The following is a 14,841-nucleotide window of genomic DNA, read 5'->3' on the forward strand; positions in this document are numbered from 1 at the left end:
GAAGAAACTTAAGTTTCCCAGAGTATCATTGCTTTGGTCAATTTATTTGCTATTGCAAGAAACCACCTACTAGTTTACTTCTCCCTCTCTTTCACACACCCCCACCCACCCACAGTTTCTCCTAGAGAAAAGCAAACTCATCTTTAGTAATCTGGTCTCCTCCAAATTACCAGTATTAGTTTAATTACTACCTATTTCCAACATGGGAAGGGGTTTCGCTTTCATAAAAAAGAACATATGATTGTTGTTCAAATACAAGTTCACTGAGGAATATTTCACTCCACGGGAATGTCTCTCCTTGTTTTAGTAATTTATCTTTCTCCACAGACAATCCTCTTGTTATATTCTGACAATTGTTCTCTTTGCTTCCAAAGTGTCTGTGTAGCACCTTGTACTTTCTGATCCTTCACTATGCAATTCTCAGGAATGACAAAGTGACAATGTCTGGTTTTCAGTCATTTATGAGTTTCTATCCAATTCCTTCCACCCACCCTACTTCTTAACACTCCCTGAACAATGTGCAGTGGAAAAAGCTGAAACATAGCAAACAGTACTTCTAGGGGGTCAAGCATGCAAGGAATTTTATGTCCTAGATTACCTAGTCTCCATCCTTCCCCTCAGATAGCAAGCCCAAACTCATTTTTTACTATCACACCGTTAAATTCATTCAAAGTATCAATCTCACACTGCAGGGCTACACCTACTTTTACTTTCTTGGCTACTTCAGTGTTAGAGTATCTACTTCTTCATAGCCATTAATAAGGTCACAGAGCTAAAAACGTAGAAGCCTGGGAATGCACAGAAGTTACTATATGTAGCAAGCAACAAGTCTTACCATAGGCTTCTGTGCAGATGTAGATATATGCAGATTTAACACAGGAAACAGCACACAGCATACAGTATGTCACAGAGGCAAAACATGGAGTGAAGAAATAAAAAAGCAGTTATTCTCTTAGTCTATGTAAGTAGGTTTAGCTTGTCTAACAATGACTGCTTACCTGTGATGAACGAAAAAGCATCCATGACAGAAAAATATAAATGTTCAAGTAACTGGGCCTCTGTTGGATTGGCATGTTCAGTTGGGACTCTTCTGACCAATACTCTAGTTTTGCCTATGAAGTGTTTCTGTTTTAATGTGACTGTGTGTACCTGATGATAATCAGTCTAACTCCAGAGTCACTGTCCTCTCTAAGGTATGTGCAAGTCATCATTTTGCAGTTGATATGTTCCTTAATGCTAGGGATAAATGTGTTTTAACGTGACTATTATATTCTCTATGCTATAGGGCTCAGAAATGAGTCCAGAACTAGGTGCAATTTCTGAATTTGCTTCCTTCCACTCACTGATCTCACACTCACTCACAAGAATAAGCCAAATCCTTTAATTGCATGACAAAAAATAGTAAAAGGAATTTCAAAATTTGGCAGGTAAATGAACCTCTCTCTAGGGACTAGAATTTTTCCCTGTATTTCCTCAAGCTTCCGACTGACGTTTCTCATCACAGCTGAGGCAGCTTTTATTTTCTTGGATCCCAACTACTCTGGGAATTTTAGAAAGACATATTAGGTGAGAGAAAGCCAACCTTTGCTTTCTGTCACAGAACAGCCAGAATATGCTTTTATCTCTGCTGCAGCTGTTTTTTTCCATAATATTAAGTCTAGCCTGAAAGCTCCAATTACTTTTCCCTTTCCAAGAATTTCCTTTGTTTGCACTGACAGCAAGTAAAACTAGATTCTGAAACAGCAGAATAGGCTGAAGCAGTCACAGTTATTTGTCTGCTATCTTAAAAATGTGGTTAGAAGTACAGGTACTGGGCATTTATTTATTTTTTTTTTTAATACCTGTTTTGGAGTATGTCTGTTCAAGAGATGTATCTGTTATGTAAACAGGTCTTTGATGGAAACCACTCTTTACTAAGCCTCCCTGGCTGCAGCTAAGTTCAAAGATTCCTATTAAGGTGTGTAATAAACGTGTATATTATTATCAATTGAGATATTCACCTGAAAATACTTGTTTCCAGCTATTATCTCATAAACCATTTCATCTTGAGCAAGATTTTGAAAGAAACCATATCTTCAAATATTACAGGAACAGCTCCTGAAAAGCAAAGGGTCCCTGATGACGTAAATCATTATGGGCAGCTTGTAGTGACAAAGCACTACTATGGTCTGATGGTTCTCAAATACATGTGCCAATATGGATTAAGGTTTGTGGGTTTTTTCCTCAGCAAGTAAGCATCTGCACGAAAACAAACCTAAATCAAACCAACAGCAATGAAAATACAATGGAATTGCTGTTGCAGGCATATAAGGGGAGAGTCCTAAAACAAAAGCAGAAACTGGGATCACAAATGACCACATAGAAAGCTGAGGAAAAACATTCTCCATCGTGGATAAACCACATGTTAGAATAGTGATTGCCTTTTGAGTCTTTATTGCTTATCTCCAAAGCTTTCATTTCACATCACCTAAAATTTTCTAAACCAATGCAAAAAGACAAATTACACACCTACCATCACCATTTCGATAGCCCAGAAGCACTGCAGGATAATTAACAGTTCTTCAGTTCTGGCAAAAGAAGTAGAACACACTTTATAGGACAGGGACAGCTAGGTGAAGCAATCTGCTGCTGAAGCCATAAATCTCTCTGAACATGACAACAACTGAGAATGCTATTTGAGCCTCGCAGATGCAACATCATACACATGTACCACAGAGAGAAAAACAGCCCTCAAAGAAATAATATGGAAAGAAAAACTAAAATAAAGAGGTAAAAATGCACAGACTGAAAATCCTTTAACCCACTCAGAAGATCACACCATTCAGACTTAAGTTTCAGTTTGGAGTCTACTCTGTGGTTAGCTAGTTCCCTTGGCTTCAGCTTTTCTGATCACTTAATATTTCTGAAGTCTCTTTTCTAGCCTGTAGCAACTGTCATGTGCCACTTCCAGGCCAGATCAGTACGTCCGCTTTCCTTTGCACCATTTCCTCTGAAATTCCTGGTCTGCCTTAATACATAAGGCAGTAATTACCGAGTGAAACGGGGATACTAATAAACCAAGAAAGGGAAATAAATAAGAATTAAGCAAGCTAACAACCAAAAGATGGTCCAGCATCTGTACCAGTAGCTCAGAAACCCATCTTATTTTTAAGTCCAACTCTGAAGGAGTATCAAAAAAGTGGCTAATAAAGGAGGAAGAGCAGGAGAACCTTGCTGCAGGACTGAAGAATAGGGAACTGCTTATTTCCCCATAGACTGATCACAGTTTTGCAAATACTTGTGAGTGAAACTGTCAGTCACAGATGGACCCATTTAGATACTCATCCAGCAGTGAAATCATCCACAAAACTCATGAAAATTCAAGGCAGAAAGACAGTATTTTTAGAGTAAAACATCCAACAACAACAACAAAGGCTCACAAACTCTTGCTAAGAGTGTTACATCTTCACTTTCCCTCAGTTATCACCGTAACTGGAGCAGACCACTGAATATCAATATCCATTTAGCACTTTTTCTGTTTAACAAGGCTTGACAATTCTGGATTACTGGCCAGAACTAGGAAAAGGCAGCTTTCCAGAGATCTCATTCGAAAGGCTACTGTAACAGTCAAGGAAGAGCCCAGCTGCAGTGGTGCTATTCTCAAATATATATATATATTCTCAACACAATAAACATTTACTGCAGCAATACCATGTACTAATAAGCTAGCTAAGTCAGCCTGATCATTTAATTTGAGGGTAATTTATGTAACAGATCAGTTGATTTTACAAGGTTTGGTTTGAGAAAGTGGGAGTAATATAGTTGTTTTGTTTCTACACTTAAATGAGAGAAGGAACTGAAAGGTATCTGTAGGCCAAATACCCCTGTTTGGTTCATTTTACAGACTCTCAGTCTTTTGCTTTTTAAATATCTGTCACAGAGTTATCAGTTGACATTTGTCAAAACTGCCATCATGGAACGTCAAAATTTAAAAGTAAAACGTGTCAGGCAGATATTTTTCTCCACAGTTCTTAAAATTTTAAAAATGTGCTTGAGACAAGTTAAAATTTCATTCTGCATCACATGACTTTCAAGCAAGGCTTGCCCACCAAAAGTGCTCCTGTTTGAGTACTTACTACTTTCTGTATAGGTAAAAAACTGTACTCGTTGACCCATGCAGATCACATACAAAAATAGATAGATACATAAAGTCAAGGTGCAAGGACAGAGAGGGCAAGCAGATTAATATCTGCTCTAAAAATCCAGACCAAAGAGATACCAGGTTAATGTTGATTCACATGGATTTACCCCCACACCACTTTAATGAAAAAGATCAAACGGCATCTTCTTTTAGCCAGAACGTGTTTTAGAATATCTGTGAGAAGTCCCAACAAGTTTAAAAGTTTATTTTCAATTTTTCAAAGCCCAAATCACAGAAACTAACTAGGCAAGCAGTGAATACCTACATATGTGCGAGCATATGTATACACAGAAAACTCTGTTCATTAGGAAACAAATTACTCTTGATGGCCTTAACAGACAAGCGTGCCAGAGAGATTCAGTCTTTATTCTGGAAAACCTCCACTCATTCTAGCTCAATGCTGGATGTCTCTGGAGACAAAAGCTGTATTTTGTAAGCCTAAGACTAGAACAACCTGGAGGAACAGCAGTGAATAGCTAGGGGTCAGAGCGCAAGTGGTTTAGTTTGTTTTGCTAAATATATATAGATTGAACTGAATTTGGGTTTATAAGTGTTGTTTATAGTAAAACCAAATCTCTCTTACTAAAGAAACTTGATTGTAACCACTCCTAAAAATTACTGTCTAGGAATATCTATACACCCCAGAAGTGATGACCATAAAAAGCAGTAATTACACAGTATCAACTAGTCAGTCTTAGCCTGCAGATTGATCCCGGAGCAGCTTTGTTTGAATACTCCACAAGCTTTACAGAAAACTTTTTAGCATACTTAAAATCTACCTGGGGCCACCTCCACTTGTAAGACAGGAAGCGTCCCCAGTCATGTTTGATGGATGATAGATACCTTATCTCTGCTTGGTACCTAGTGTTACAGCCTGGAACCAACAGCATCCAGACTGCATCTTCTTGTACAAATACACATCTCCACTTAAGTCAACACTTACCAGCGAGATTGCAAAACAGTGTCTTGATAGCTGCTAGTTAATCATTGTACAAAGCAAAATCAATTTCTGCTACAAGCTATGTTTTGAGATTTGATAAAGAAGAAATGGATAAGCTTACTCAATGCGAACAAAAACAGCGGAAGCAAAGAAAACCAGAAACTACTACCTGAGCCACTGGGAAAGTAGAAACACTTTGAAAGGAACAGTAATTCCCCCTACTTTATTGCTTCTAAGGAATTCTACTCTTCACCCGTCCTAACAGTTCCTAAACTGAATCCATCTGATCTAGGGGCAGAAACAGTGACCTGCACTTTCATAAGAATGCCAAAACTTCAGCTGCAACCTGGTAGCACACTGAGAGGACAGGACAGCAAAGCACATACACAAAACAAACTACTGCTTTATGTTCAGAATTACAGTGAAATTGTAATAGCAACTATCTGCAAAGAATATTATTCTTTCCTGGGATCTGCTATCCAGTCTTCTGAACTAGAAACTAAAAGTTCTAACCTAGCAACAGGAAGATTCAGAGACAAAGGGTATCAGAAACCCAGCTTTCCACACAGTCTGGGAAAAAAACCCACCAATATATTACCTTCTGGCATTCTTTGGAAAAAGGTGAAGTCAGCTTTTCTCACAGGAGATATAAATATGTGATTTACTACAATGCAGACACCAAAGAGCAGAGAATAATGCATTTAAAATCTTTATAGAATTGAAGTATAAGATCTTTGCCTGTTAAAAACAAACAAAAACAACAACAACAAAAAACCCACCACCACCTGACACCCAAAAAGCTACAAATTTGTCTTTAATTCTCACTGTACTGTACTAAGTATCCTGCACTACTGTGTATTCCACCAACTGCACTGAGGGACACTTATTGCAGTTAACTCTTTTGTCAAGTTGCCAGAGATCAAATGGCTGATCTGAGAAGGAAAACCAACACATCCCAATGCAGACCTACAGCTTTCTTTAAAATTCTTAAAACATTTTGCTGTGTAGAAGTCCTGTGCAGTTTCACTGCATTAGTCAGAAGTTGTGCCACATTCAGAAACTGGTGACAAGTTATGCCCACATATGAGACTTGGAATTGAAAAAAGGAAAACCTCAAACTCTACTGTCTTTACTGGATGTAGAGATATTTTTAAAAACCCAAGCAGAACAAAAAGAAAAGTTTCTGATCAAGATTGAAACGCTTAGAGAAAAATAAATAAACAATCTATAAATTATCATGTTGGTTTACAGTGCACAAAGTGACTGCTCACACAAGTTCCACACAGATAGTCTTAGTTTACATTGGCAGTAAAGTGATCTACTTCACATTAGGTGAGACCAAATGAGGCATTTGTACTTTATGGGTAATAAATGAACACCTGTAGCCTCTCACATGTAGATGGCTAACAGCTGCTGTTGAATAACCAAGTTAATGCTATACTTCTCACCTGATCTTCTTCTTCATCCTCTTCATCTTCTGCCAAACGCTGCCTGCCCACTTCATACAGTCTGCAAACTGTATCCATATTCATGGCATCCATGCTCCCCTGATTCTGAAGAGGAGATGCCAACACAGCAGTTAGCCCCAGGAAATAAGCTCAACATTTGTATTCAATGCTATATCTGATCTCAATCACAAAACATTACCAAAATCCTTCCCTCCTATCTACTAGCAGCAGTACAACTAGCACTAAAAAAAAAAAAAAAGTCTTTTTTGTTTCAAGGACCAGCCCAGGAGTGGTGCAAATATCTATTTTTTGCTTCTGTCATCCACAAGTTACACTCTTACTAGTAGACTTCACACCACCTTTACTGGATCCTTAACATGCTTGGGGTTAGTTCTCACTAACCGCACACCACTTCCTTTCAAATTTGCCCTCCTATCATATTATTGAACCATATGCCTTGAGACAGTGCTAAAAGCCATCATATAGCAAGAGTTCCAGAAGACAGCAGTCTGACACCCCAGAAACCACTGCTGCCACATGCCCTGAAGTAACGTTTCCAGTGACTTCTGTAAAAGAAACTTTTCATATCTTGGCCTCACAACCTTGACAACTCCAACTTCAGCAGTTAAACATGAAGCTTGCCCTACTACAAACTCTTGACTTGCTTTTTGCAGTCTGTAAAGATCAGTGATTCACAGATATTTTGGTCGATAGGATTTTAAATTAGTCACTACATGCACATAGTCAGGAGGTTCAAGAAATTGGGTACTGACAATGTATTATTGGGCAAAGAAACAGACCCATTAGTTTAAGTTTACTTCTGCCCTAACAAACCAGAAGTTTCACTCAGTAATTCTTGCTTCAAATCCTTAGCTTCTGGGATTTTGCTAGGAAGAGAAGTGCAAAAGGAACAACAAGAGTGATTCACAGAAAAGCTCCGTGGGAAGCCCCAGGAAGACTGCATTTCCCAGTTATTTGATACAATGCACAAATTTTAATAGGAAATTATTGCTACAAATAGGAAAAAAATTCATTTCTCTTTATGCTTACGAGAAGAAAACCTCTGCACATTTTAAAAGGGGCAGTGTCTGAAGAAGAGACACAAATGTGTTTGGAAATTTAAGGAATCAGAGGCAGAAAAACAAGACTGCTGTGGGTGCACAACAGAAAACTAACAGCATCTCTGCATCAAAACATCACCACTGCTTAGGACATGAATTGTGTCCTGTTCTACTGCCGACTCCCTCTGGTACCGTGGCTGAGTCCTTACAGCACACCTGTATGGACATAGGAACTCTAGAATCATCACTTCTGAAGGTTTTAAAAAAACAAACCAAAACAACAACAAAAAACCAACCAAGAAGCACTGCACTCAAACCACTGCTACAGAGACCAGAGTTCGTTCTTAGCTCCTTTACCTCAATGACAGCCAAATAGCAGTCCTTGCTGTCTGTGCACAAGTCAAAGATATTCCGCTTTACATCTATGGTGGCTGGAAAACATCACAACACAAACTCAGTGGTTAATTGCATATTATTTATTGCTTGCTGACAGAAAAGATCTAACAATGTATGTCTAAAAGCAGGTAAAAAAATGTTGGGACAAGAAACAACAGCTGAAATAAAAGTGAAATCACCATTTATAACTAACTCAATCTGTAATAAAGAACAGAATGTTGGAGACTGTCATAAAAAATAGCCAGGTAAGATCTTAACCTGCTCTGCACAGTGTCTCCTCTCTTGATAATATGTTTATTTGCTTCTTTAAGCACAGTAAACAACAGATAATCTTTCAGGATAAGTGGCAACCAAGGGACTGAGTTGTGAGCCACATCTCCTTTCAATAGCAAAAGCCACATTTGTTAAAGTCCACAGCAGCAACTAGCTTGGCTCCAGGAGCTTTACAAGCTGGAGGCCAAATTGACAGCATTCTGAACTACCAGCATGGGGAAATGCTGTTGGGAAAAGGAAAACAAAATTTAAAAAAATAAAATAAATAAAAAAAGGCCTTCCTGAAATGAGACCAATGACATCCTAGCCAAATGACCTACTATCTCAGATTATGCCCTACTTGGAAAGATGAAATGAAAATGAAGCCAGAACTGCTGGACAGTAGCAAGTAAAGCAATCACCCACTGAACAGGATATGATCCTTGAACCTATGTCAGTGTTAAGCCCAAGTCTTGTGCTTCAATCAGAACAGGTCATAGCACAATTTGTTTTGTAAGCGAATGTTACTACGCAAAACTTTCAATAAACCTTCAAACTTCCAGACCAAGCTGTTTGCTCCTCTCTTACCTATAGGTTTATAATCAGTTGCATTAAACGTCCTGAAAGAAGAGCCAAACGGACTTCTCATTCTCTCCTCCAGAAGGTCATCTTCATCATCTGCCTGCAACATAGCTGATACATGGGAAAATTATTCCACAAATCCACCTTCCATTCACCGCTATCATTAAACCAACTTAAGAACAAATCAGACTCTGACGTGAATTTTCTTTTTATTTAATAGCTCAGCAAGACCCACTTCATATCTACTTTCTCAGAGCTGCCTTTATTAATACTGCAGATCATTGCAACTTACTACAAACAAAAACATTTTCTCAAGCATCATCAGATCTGCCGTTATACGTATTTTCTTTTTCAATAGGTTGATTTTTAATCTCACAAATGAGTTGCCATCTTAGTGATGTTAGAGAACACTTTGCCAGCAACACACGTAGCATAAACATCCTGAAAAAATTCCAGTTCACACATGCCAGCAAAGCCTGGCATTAGACAAGACCCTCTGAAGCTTCAAATTTCACTGAATAAGCATCTACTTATCTCAAACCAGAGGCGACTAAGGAGAGTAATACAAAACTGAGAAGTCCTACCTCCATACATAACTGTGCCAGTATAGTTGAACACCACACGACACTGATCCAGTGCAGGTACTGTGTGTAACAAATGGAAAGTTCGGAGGTCCCACTGGAAACATACAGGCTAAGGAGCAACAAACAATTTAAAGTTTCTACTTACTTTTCAACACAGTGGTAAACTGATTAATTCCATTGGAGAAACCTCACTGCCACCCTCTTGCAAATACAACAGAACCAGAGTCTGATTCAAGCACCACAATCCCTTCCACATGTCCAAAACAAAAAAGCTCTTACTCAAAATGTCATTCCCCGTCACGAGAAGTTACTGCAGCAGCTTCAAGGTTGATCTTGGTAAGAGATGGGAAGAGAACAGAGGTACCACAGAACATATTCCAAAAGAACCTCTCTCTTGCTTTCTCTCCTAAGTTATTATAAATGTTAAGTATTTCCTCTAGGCCCCATCAGACACAGAGTCTAGACTTAAATTAGCTAGCTGTTTGACAGTCCTTACTTACTTGAGTCACAGACGAAAACTGTTGCTACTATACATACCCTGTAACACAGCAGACGTATTAATACAACTTCTGCAAACAGCTACTTGTTTATCAATACAAATTCTTTAGGCCCCAGCACATCCATTACCACAGTGGCCAAAGGATACAATTTCTGTGTTGACTATGACCTCTAGCCCATTGGGATGGAAAACACCACTGATGGTCATGTTGAATTTGTCAAACTTGTGGATGGCTTGTGCCGATCTGACATCCCAGAGGACACCATCATTTAGGACAAGGTCATCAGTAGGGTTAAAGGTGGCACAGTTCTTCTTGTAGTTGTTGGCAAGATCTGGGTTAAACAGAGTCAATAGCTTGTTGCCAGTCTGAATATCATAGATCTTTTAGATTAAAAAGAAAAAGAAAGATTAGTCACAATTTGTAATATACCTGTGCCTAAGATCACCCTATGTTCCCCCTTCTAGATTGTTTCTAGAATCACCCCGTTTCCCACTTTGCTTTTCCATTTCAACTGAGAGCATTCCAAAGATAACCCTTCCTACCAGTCCTTTTTCACAGCTGGCACCAAGCCTCACCACATTTTGGCCAGTACTTTGCAATTCACTGACACATTTGAATACAAACAGGATTAGTTCCAAAGAAACTAACCCCATTATGGAAAGTGGGCTGCAAAGCTGTAGTCATTAGGTACCACTTAGCCAGAAACTGTTTCAGAAATGGAACTGCTTTCAGGAGCAGATGGTATTTACAAACATAAAAACTCCAAGCACACAGTGAGGAAAAAAAGCCAGGAACTACAGAAAAGGAGTTAAAATACCTGGCATTTATGTGGAAAGGCAACTTTCTGAGCTTTGCCCCAAACAACTCTCGGAAGATAAAAACATAAGAAGGGCTGTACTAGCACAAAAGGTTTATTACAGTCTTCTCTGATAAACTTGATCTGTAACGTCCCTAAGAACCTAGCTCTCATTCAAACTTAAAAGAGGAAAAAATTCTCTAGAATTGGAAAACATATCTGTTTACCAGATAAACACAATACGCAAACTGATCTGACTTCCAGATAAATCCAAGTTAAAAACTTGGCAGGAATGGATAGCTTGCTTAAACAAATCAGAGCAGTAAGTAAATTCATAAATAATTTGAGTAAGTTATGCTTCATGACAATTTTTCATGCAAATACTCTTTCAAAAGAGGCAATGCCTATAATGAATACAAATTAGCACTGAGAAGAAGCAGAAGCACTCTGAAGCCTGCGTCTGTCAAATTTGCAGGCATTCATACAAAACACTACAACACCATTCTCTGAAACTACATTGGTAAAATTAAATTACCCAAACACAAGCTGCAAATTGGGGAGGCAGGGAGAAGGACACTTAAGGAGGACATTTTTGAAGGCCGTTTCCCACAGCTGTTGACTGAGCTACTGTTTACAGTGGAACTTTTTTAATTATTATTATTACTATTACTGAAAAAATAAGGCAAAGGAGGGAATTTCAGATGAAAAAACAGAAACAAAAGAACCCCTGAACAATCTCTCTCACATGAACAAAACAAAGCAGATTCTACAACTGCCCAGAATAGAACCACAGAGGCAACACACTGCACACTGCTTGTGCTACAGGCAGTTTGGAATGGTCCAGTTTATACCCTTAGACACAGGGAGAAGTTATTTGGCACTTTCAAAGCTTTCCTTTAAAGCCTCTTAGCTCATCAGTTACACAGAGCACCATAGCACCCAGATATGTTAATAAATGTCCTGTCAAGAATTACGTTCTTGTCACAGCTTCAGAACCGTGACCTTTACTGGTACTTACATGGGCAATGTCTCCTTTTGTGCCAATGACCCTATCCTGAGAGTGCTTGCTGAACTCCACATAGTGGTCATCAGGGAAGGAATGCCTGTAGACAGAGTCAGTAAAGAAGTCAAGGAACTGCAGACTCAAACTGCCTGTGTGAACCAAACACTACTATCCCAACACCTTCTGCAGAGGTTTCAACAGCGCGTGAAACTAAAAATGTAGAAAAAAATTTCCTTCACCATTGACCATGGCATATTACAATGCTGAAATCACCAAATGGGCTGGAAGGGACCTTAAAGATCACTTAGTTCCAGGCCCCCTGCCATGGGCAGGGACCCCTCCCCCCAGCCCCGGTGGCTCCCAGCCCCATCCAGCCTGGCCCTGAGCCCTGCCAGGGTCGGGGCACCCACAGCTGCTCTGGGCAATGTGTTCCAGCGCCTCGCCACCCCCACAATAGTGAGGGTGCAAATACCACACCGGCATTTGCAGGAAAACATCTCTTACAGACACAGCCTTTACAGCAGATCAATGAAAAAACCACAAGCAGCAAATGCAAAGACTTGTCATCAACAGGGTCTGTCACAAACCTAACTGCACTAATAGGAGTGAGCGATGAATGGCATCATGAATGTTCAAACACACGTGCAGGCCTAAGGCACATTCAACTTTTTATCTGAAGGATGCCCTCTAGCTGACTTAAAACAGGCCATACCAAAACTGCTGCTTACAACTAAGGCAGAAAACAGTCAAACCTTTTAAAAATGAAGAGCCTTCCACACATTTTTTAGGGGAAGGAACAAGTGTAAATACTGAAATCAATTTTCAACAGCTTTATACAGGTTCGAAAAACAGCTTATACCCAGGTCTGAAAATTTCACCATGCATATCACCACACTACTAAGAATCTGTAACTGGCTACAGAAAGATTGCAAAGATACTTTACAAACACGAGAATAAAAATGCAAACATATTTCTTTGCCTTCAGGACAACGATGATTTTACTGATCTATCTTGCACTAAATAGGACTTTAGGTAGTTAGAATTTAGCACAGGTACCTGTACCCAATAAAATAGGGAAGATACTAAACATAAGAAAAGGGAGAACATTTCTTTTTTTCACAAGAGACATTGTGAGAGCTGTGCTGTATTATGGTTTGTTCTTAGGGTTTCTGCCTATATTGAATGGTTTTTCTAACTGCAGCATACCCCACAGCTGGATCAGAGTATACCTACTTCATATCAAAGACAGACTTCATCCCCCACAATGCAGAGAGAGGTTGGCTCCACGTAGCAGATGTCAGCAATAAAGATCCATCCTATATTTCCAGATGAAAGTGGAGGGGGAAGAAATGAAAAGGGAAAAGAATACCAGAGAAAACAGAGGTTATCATCTTATCCATACACTTTTAACTTACACTTACAAGATGAATTTAGGGGCTATAGCAGATTTTGTGCTTACTAAACTACTCCCGTGGGGATAAAGTCTAGGCATCTAATGCTATAACATAAAGAGCCCTTGGAAGACAAAGAATAAAGTCACAGATATCAATGGAAATGATCTATGACATTAATAGCAGATAAAATCAGGATAACCCATGCCTAAATTGTGATGCCCTGTGAGTGCAGGTCATTCTGCTTATAAATCAGTTACCTTTTCTTTCTTCGGAGAATCATCCCCCTAAAGATTTCTTTCTCTAGCAAAGGGAGGTTGTAGAAAGTCTGATATTTTATATCACATTTATCTTAAATAAAGTCAGTTTAAGCATTTTTCCACTTCTAGATATATATATTCATTACTTATGAAGGCACACAGCCACTGTGTATATTCTCTATTATCCTGGGAAGAAAATAAAAATTGTAGAACTCATAGAGAGAGTGTATGTAACTATTACAAGTACTTTAATGACAGGCATTGCAGGCCAGCCAGTAGGTGCATTTTAGATGTACATACCCAGACAGGCCCAAAACATACCAGGGCTTAGGCTGTGAAACTTCCAGAACTCAGAACAGGTTTTTGATTACTTACCCTGGATGGCTCAAGGTGCGTGATGGCAGAGTTATGGCAGTTGTAACTGGCCTCTTCCTGTCCACTGAACACATTATAGAGTTTCAACTGCCCAGTGCAAGTACCCAGCATTAAAAATCGTTCCCTTGCAGAAAACGCGCAACAGGTAAAGCCACTCTCATCCTCATTTGCTTCCCTAAACACAGAAATTGGACGGAACCTAGAAAAGGTAGAAATACAAGGGTCACCCGAAAGAGATGAGAGAAGCAAAACTGAAGTGCTGTGTGATGACACTAAATCCAGTCCTTAAAAAAGTCGTGTAGGTACCTTTCCTATAGCTTTCTTCTAGGACAAGCTAAGTGTCAATTGTAAGATTAGTGCTCAAGTGAGCATGTTACAACAGTGTTTGCAACGCTTCAGGGTTTGTTTTGCACTGTTAAGTACTTCTGTTACAGCACATCATTAAGTTGAAGCACTTGGAGGCTGTCTTCAAAGTTGGATTGATGGAAAACCTGTAATGCTGTCACCTGGGTAAGTACAGATAGTAAAAAATTTTCTAACAGTTGTGAAACTCAACACAAGAAGTCATGGCACATCAGCCAAATAACCTGTCACCATAATTTCCCAAGGTGATACTGGTTTCACTGTGAAGATGCTCTCATCTGTGTCATCTTTATAAACTTCACATCTTCCCATTTAACCTCAGCAAAGAAAGGCCACATAAAAAGGCTAGCAACTTCTGGTGCTGCAGATTCAGCTCCAAGAGCAAAATATGGATTCTGCTGTCCTGCATCTGTCAGCCAGCTATCCTCAAGGCTACACTACACTCCTGTGTAAAACTGGTGTTACACAATTACCTTCCAAAGGATAAAAAAGAGGTATGAGCTTCATTTGTCAATGTTGCTAATGAATTAACATGACACTGAAAATAAGCGTGCTTTATGTTCCAAGGGTCACTACTAAGGACAAGAGAAACAGAACTTCCAAAAATGCCTTTCAAGGCTCTCCCACTGGTCACTGTTTAATTAAAACACTTTTCTCTCCAAGAACATTCCTGTGGGACTGCAGAGCCTGAATCCAGGTAAGGCCTTTTG

The 14,841-nt window shown here is 39.3% G+C and overlaps 1 protein-coding gene across 7 annotated transcripts in view; it reads right to left on the reverse strand.

Moving 5' to 3' along the window:
- Window positions 1-14,841, reverse strand: part of DCAF1 (DDB1 and CUL4 associated factor 1) — a 53,841-nt gene that overhangs the window by 11,072 nt on the left and 27,928 nt on the right. For 5 of the 7 annotated variants that reach the window (XR_013928110.1, XM_080387462.1, XM_080387464.1 and 2 more), the window contains exons 15-22: window positions 13,769-13,967; window positions 12,976-13,058; window positions 11,758-11,842; window positions 10,090-10,323; window positions 9,444-9,537; window positions 8,866-8,970; window positions 7,987-8,060; window positions 6,569-6,673 (exon numbers count right to left, since the gene is read on the reverse strand). Coding sequence is in view for 4 of the 7 variants with exons in the window: in XM_080387462.1 (XP_080243588.1) it covers window positions 6,569-6,673; window positions 7,987-8,060; window positions 8,866-8,970; window positions 9,444-9,537; window positions 10,090-10,323; window positions 11,758-11,842; window positions 12,976-13,058; window positions 13,769-13,967 (979 nt within the window). In the remaining 3 variants the exon portion in view is untranslated. Of the gene's footprint in view, window positions 1-5,718; window positions 5,785-6,568; window positions 6,674-7,986; window positions 8,061-8,865; window positions 8,971-9,443; window positions 9,538-10,089; window positions 10,324-11,757; window positions 11,843-12,975; window positions 13,059-13,768; window positions 13,968-14,841 lie in introns of those variants that run through there. The other 2 variants (XR_013928111.1, XR_013928112.1) reach the window with 2 other exon arrangements.

Source organism: Falco punctatus (assembly GCF_963210335.1).
Source record: "Falco punctatus genome assembly, chromosome: 4".
Taxonomy (NCBI): Eukaryota; Metazoa; Chordata; class Aves; order Falconiformes; family Falconidae; genus Falco; species Falco punctatus.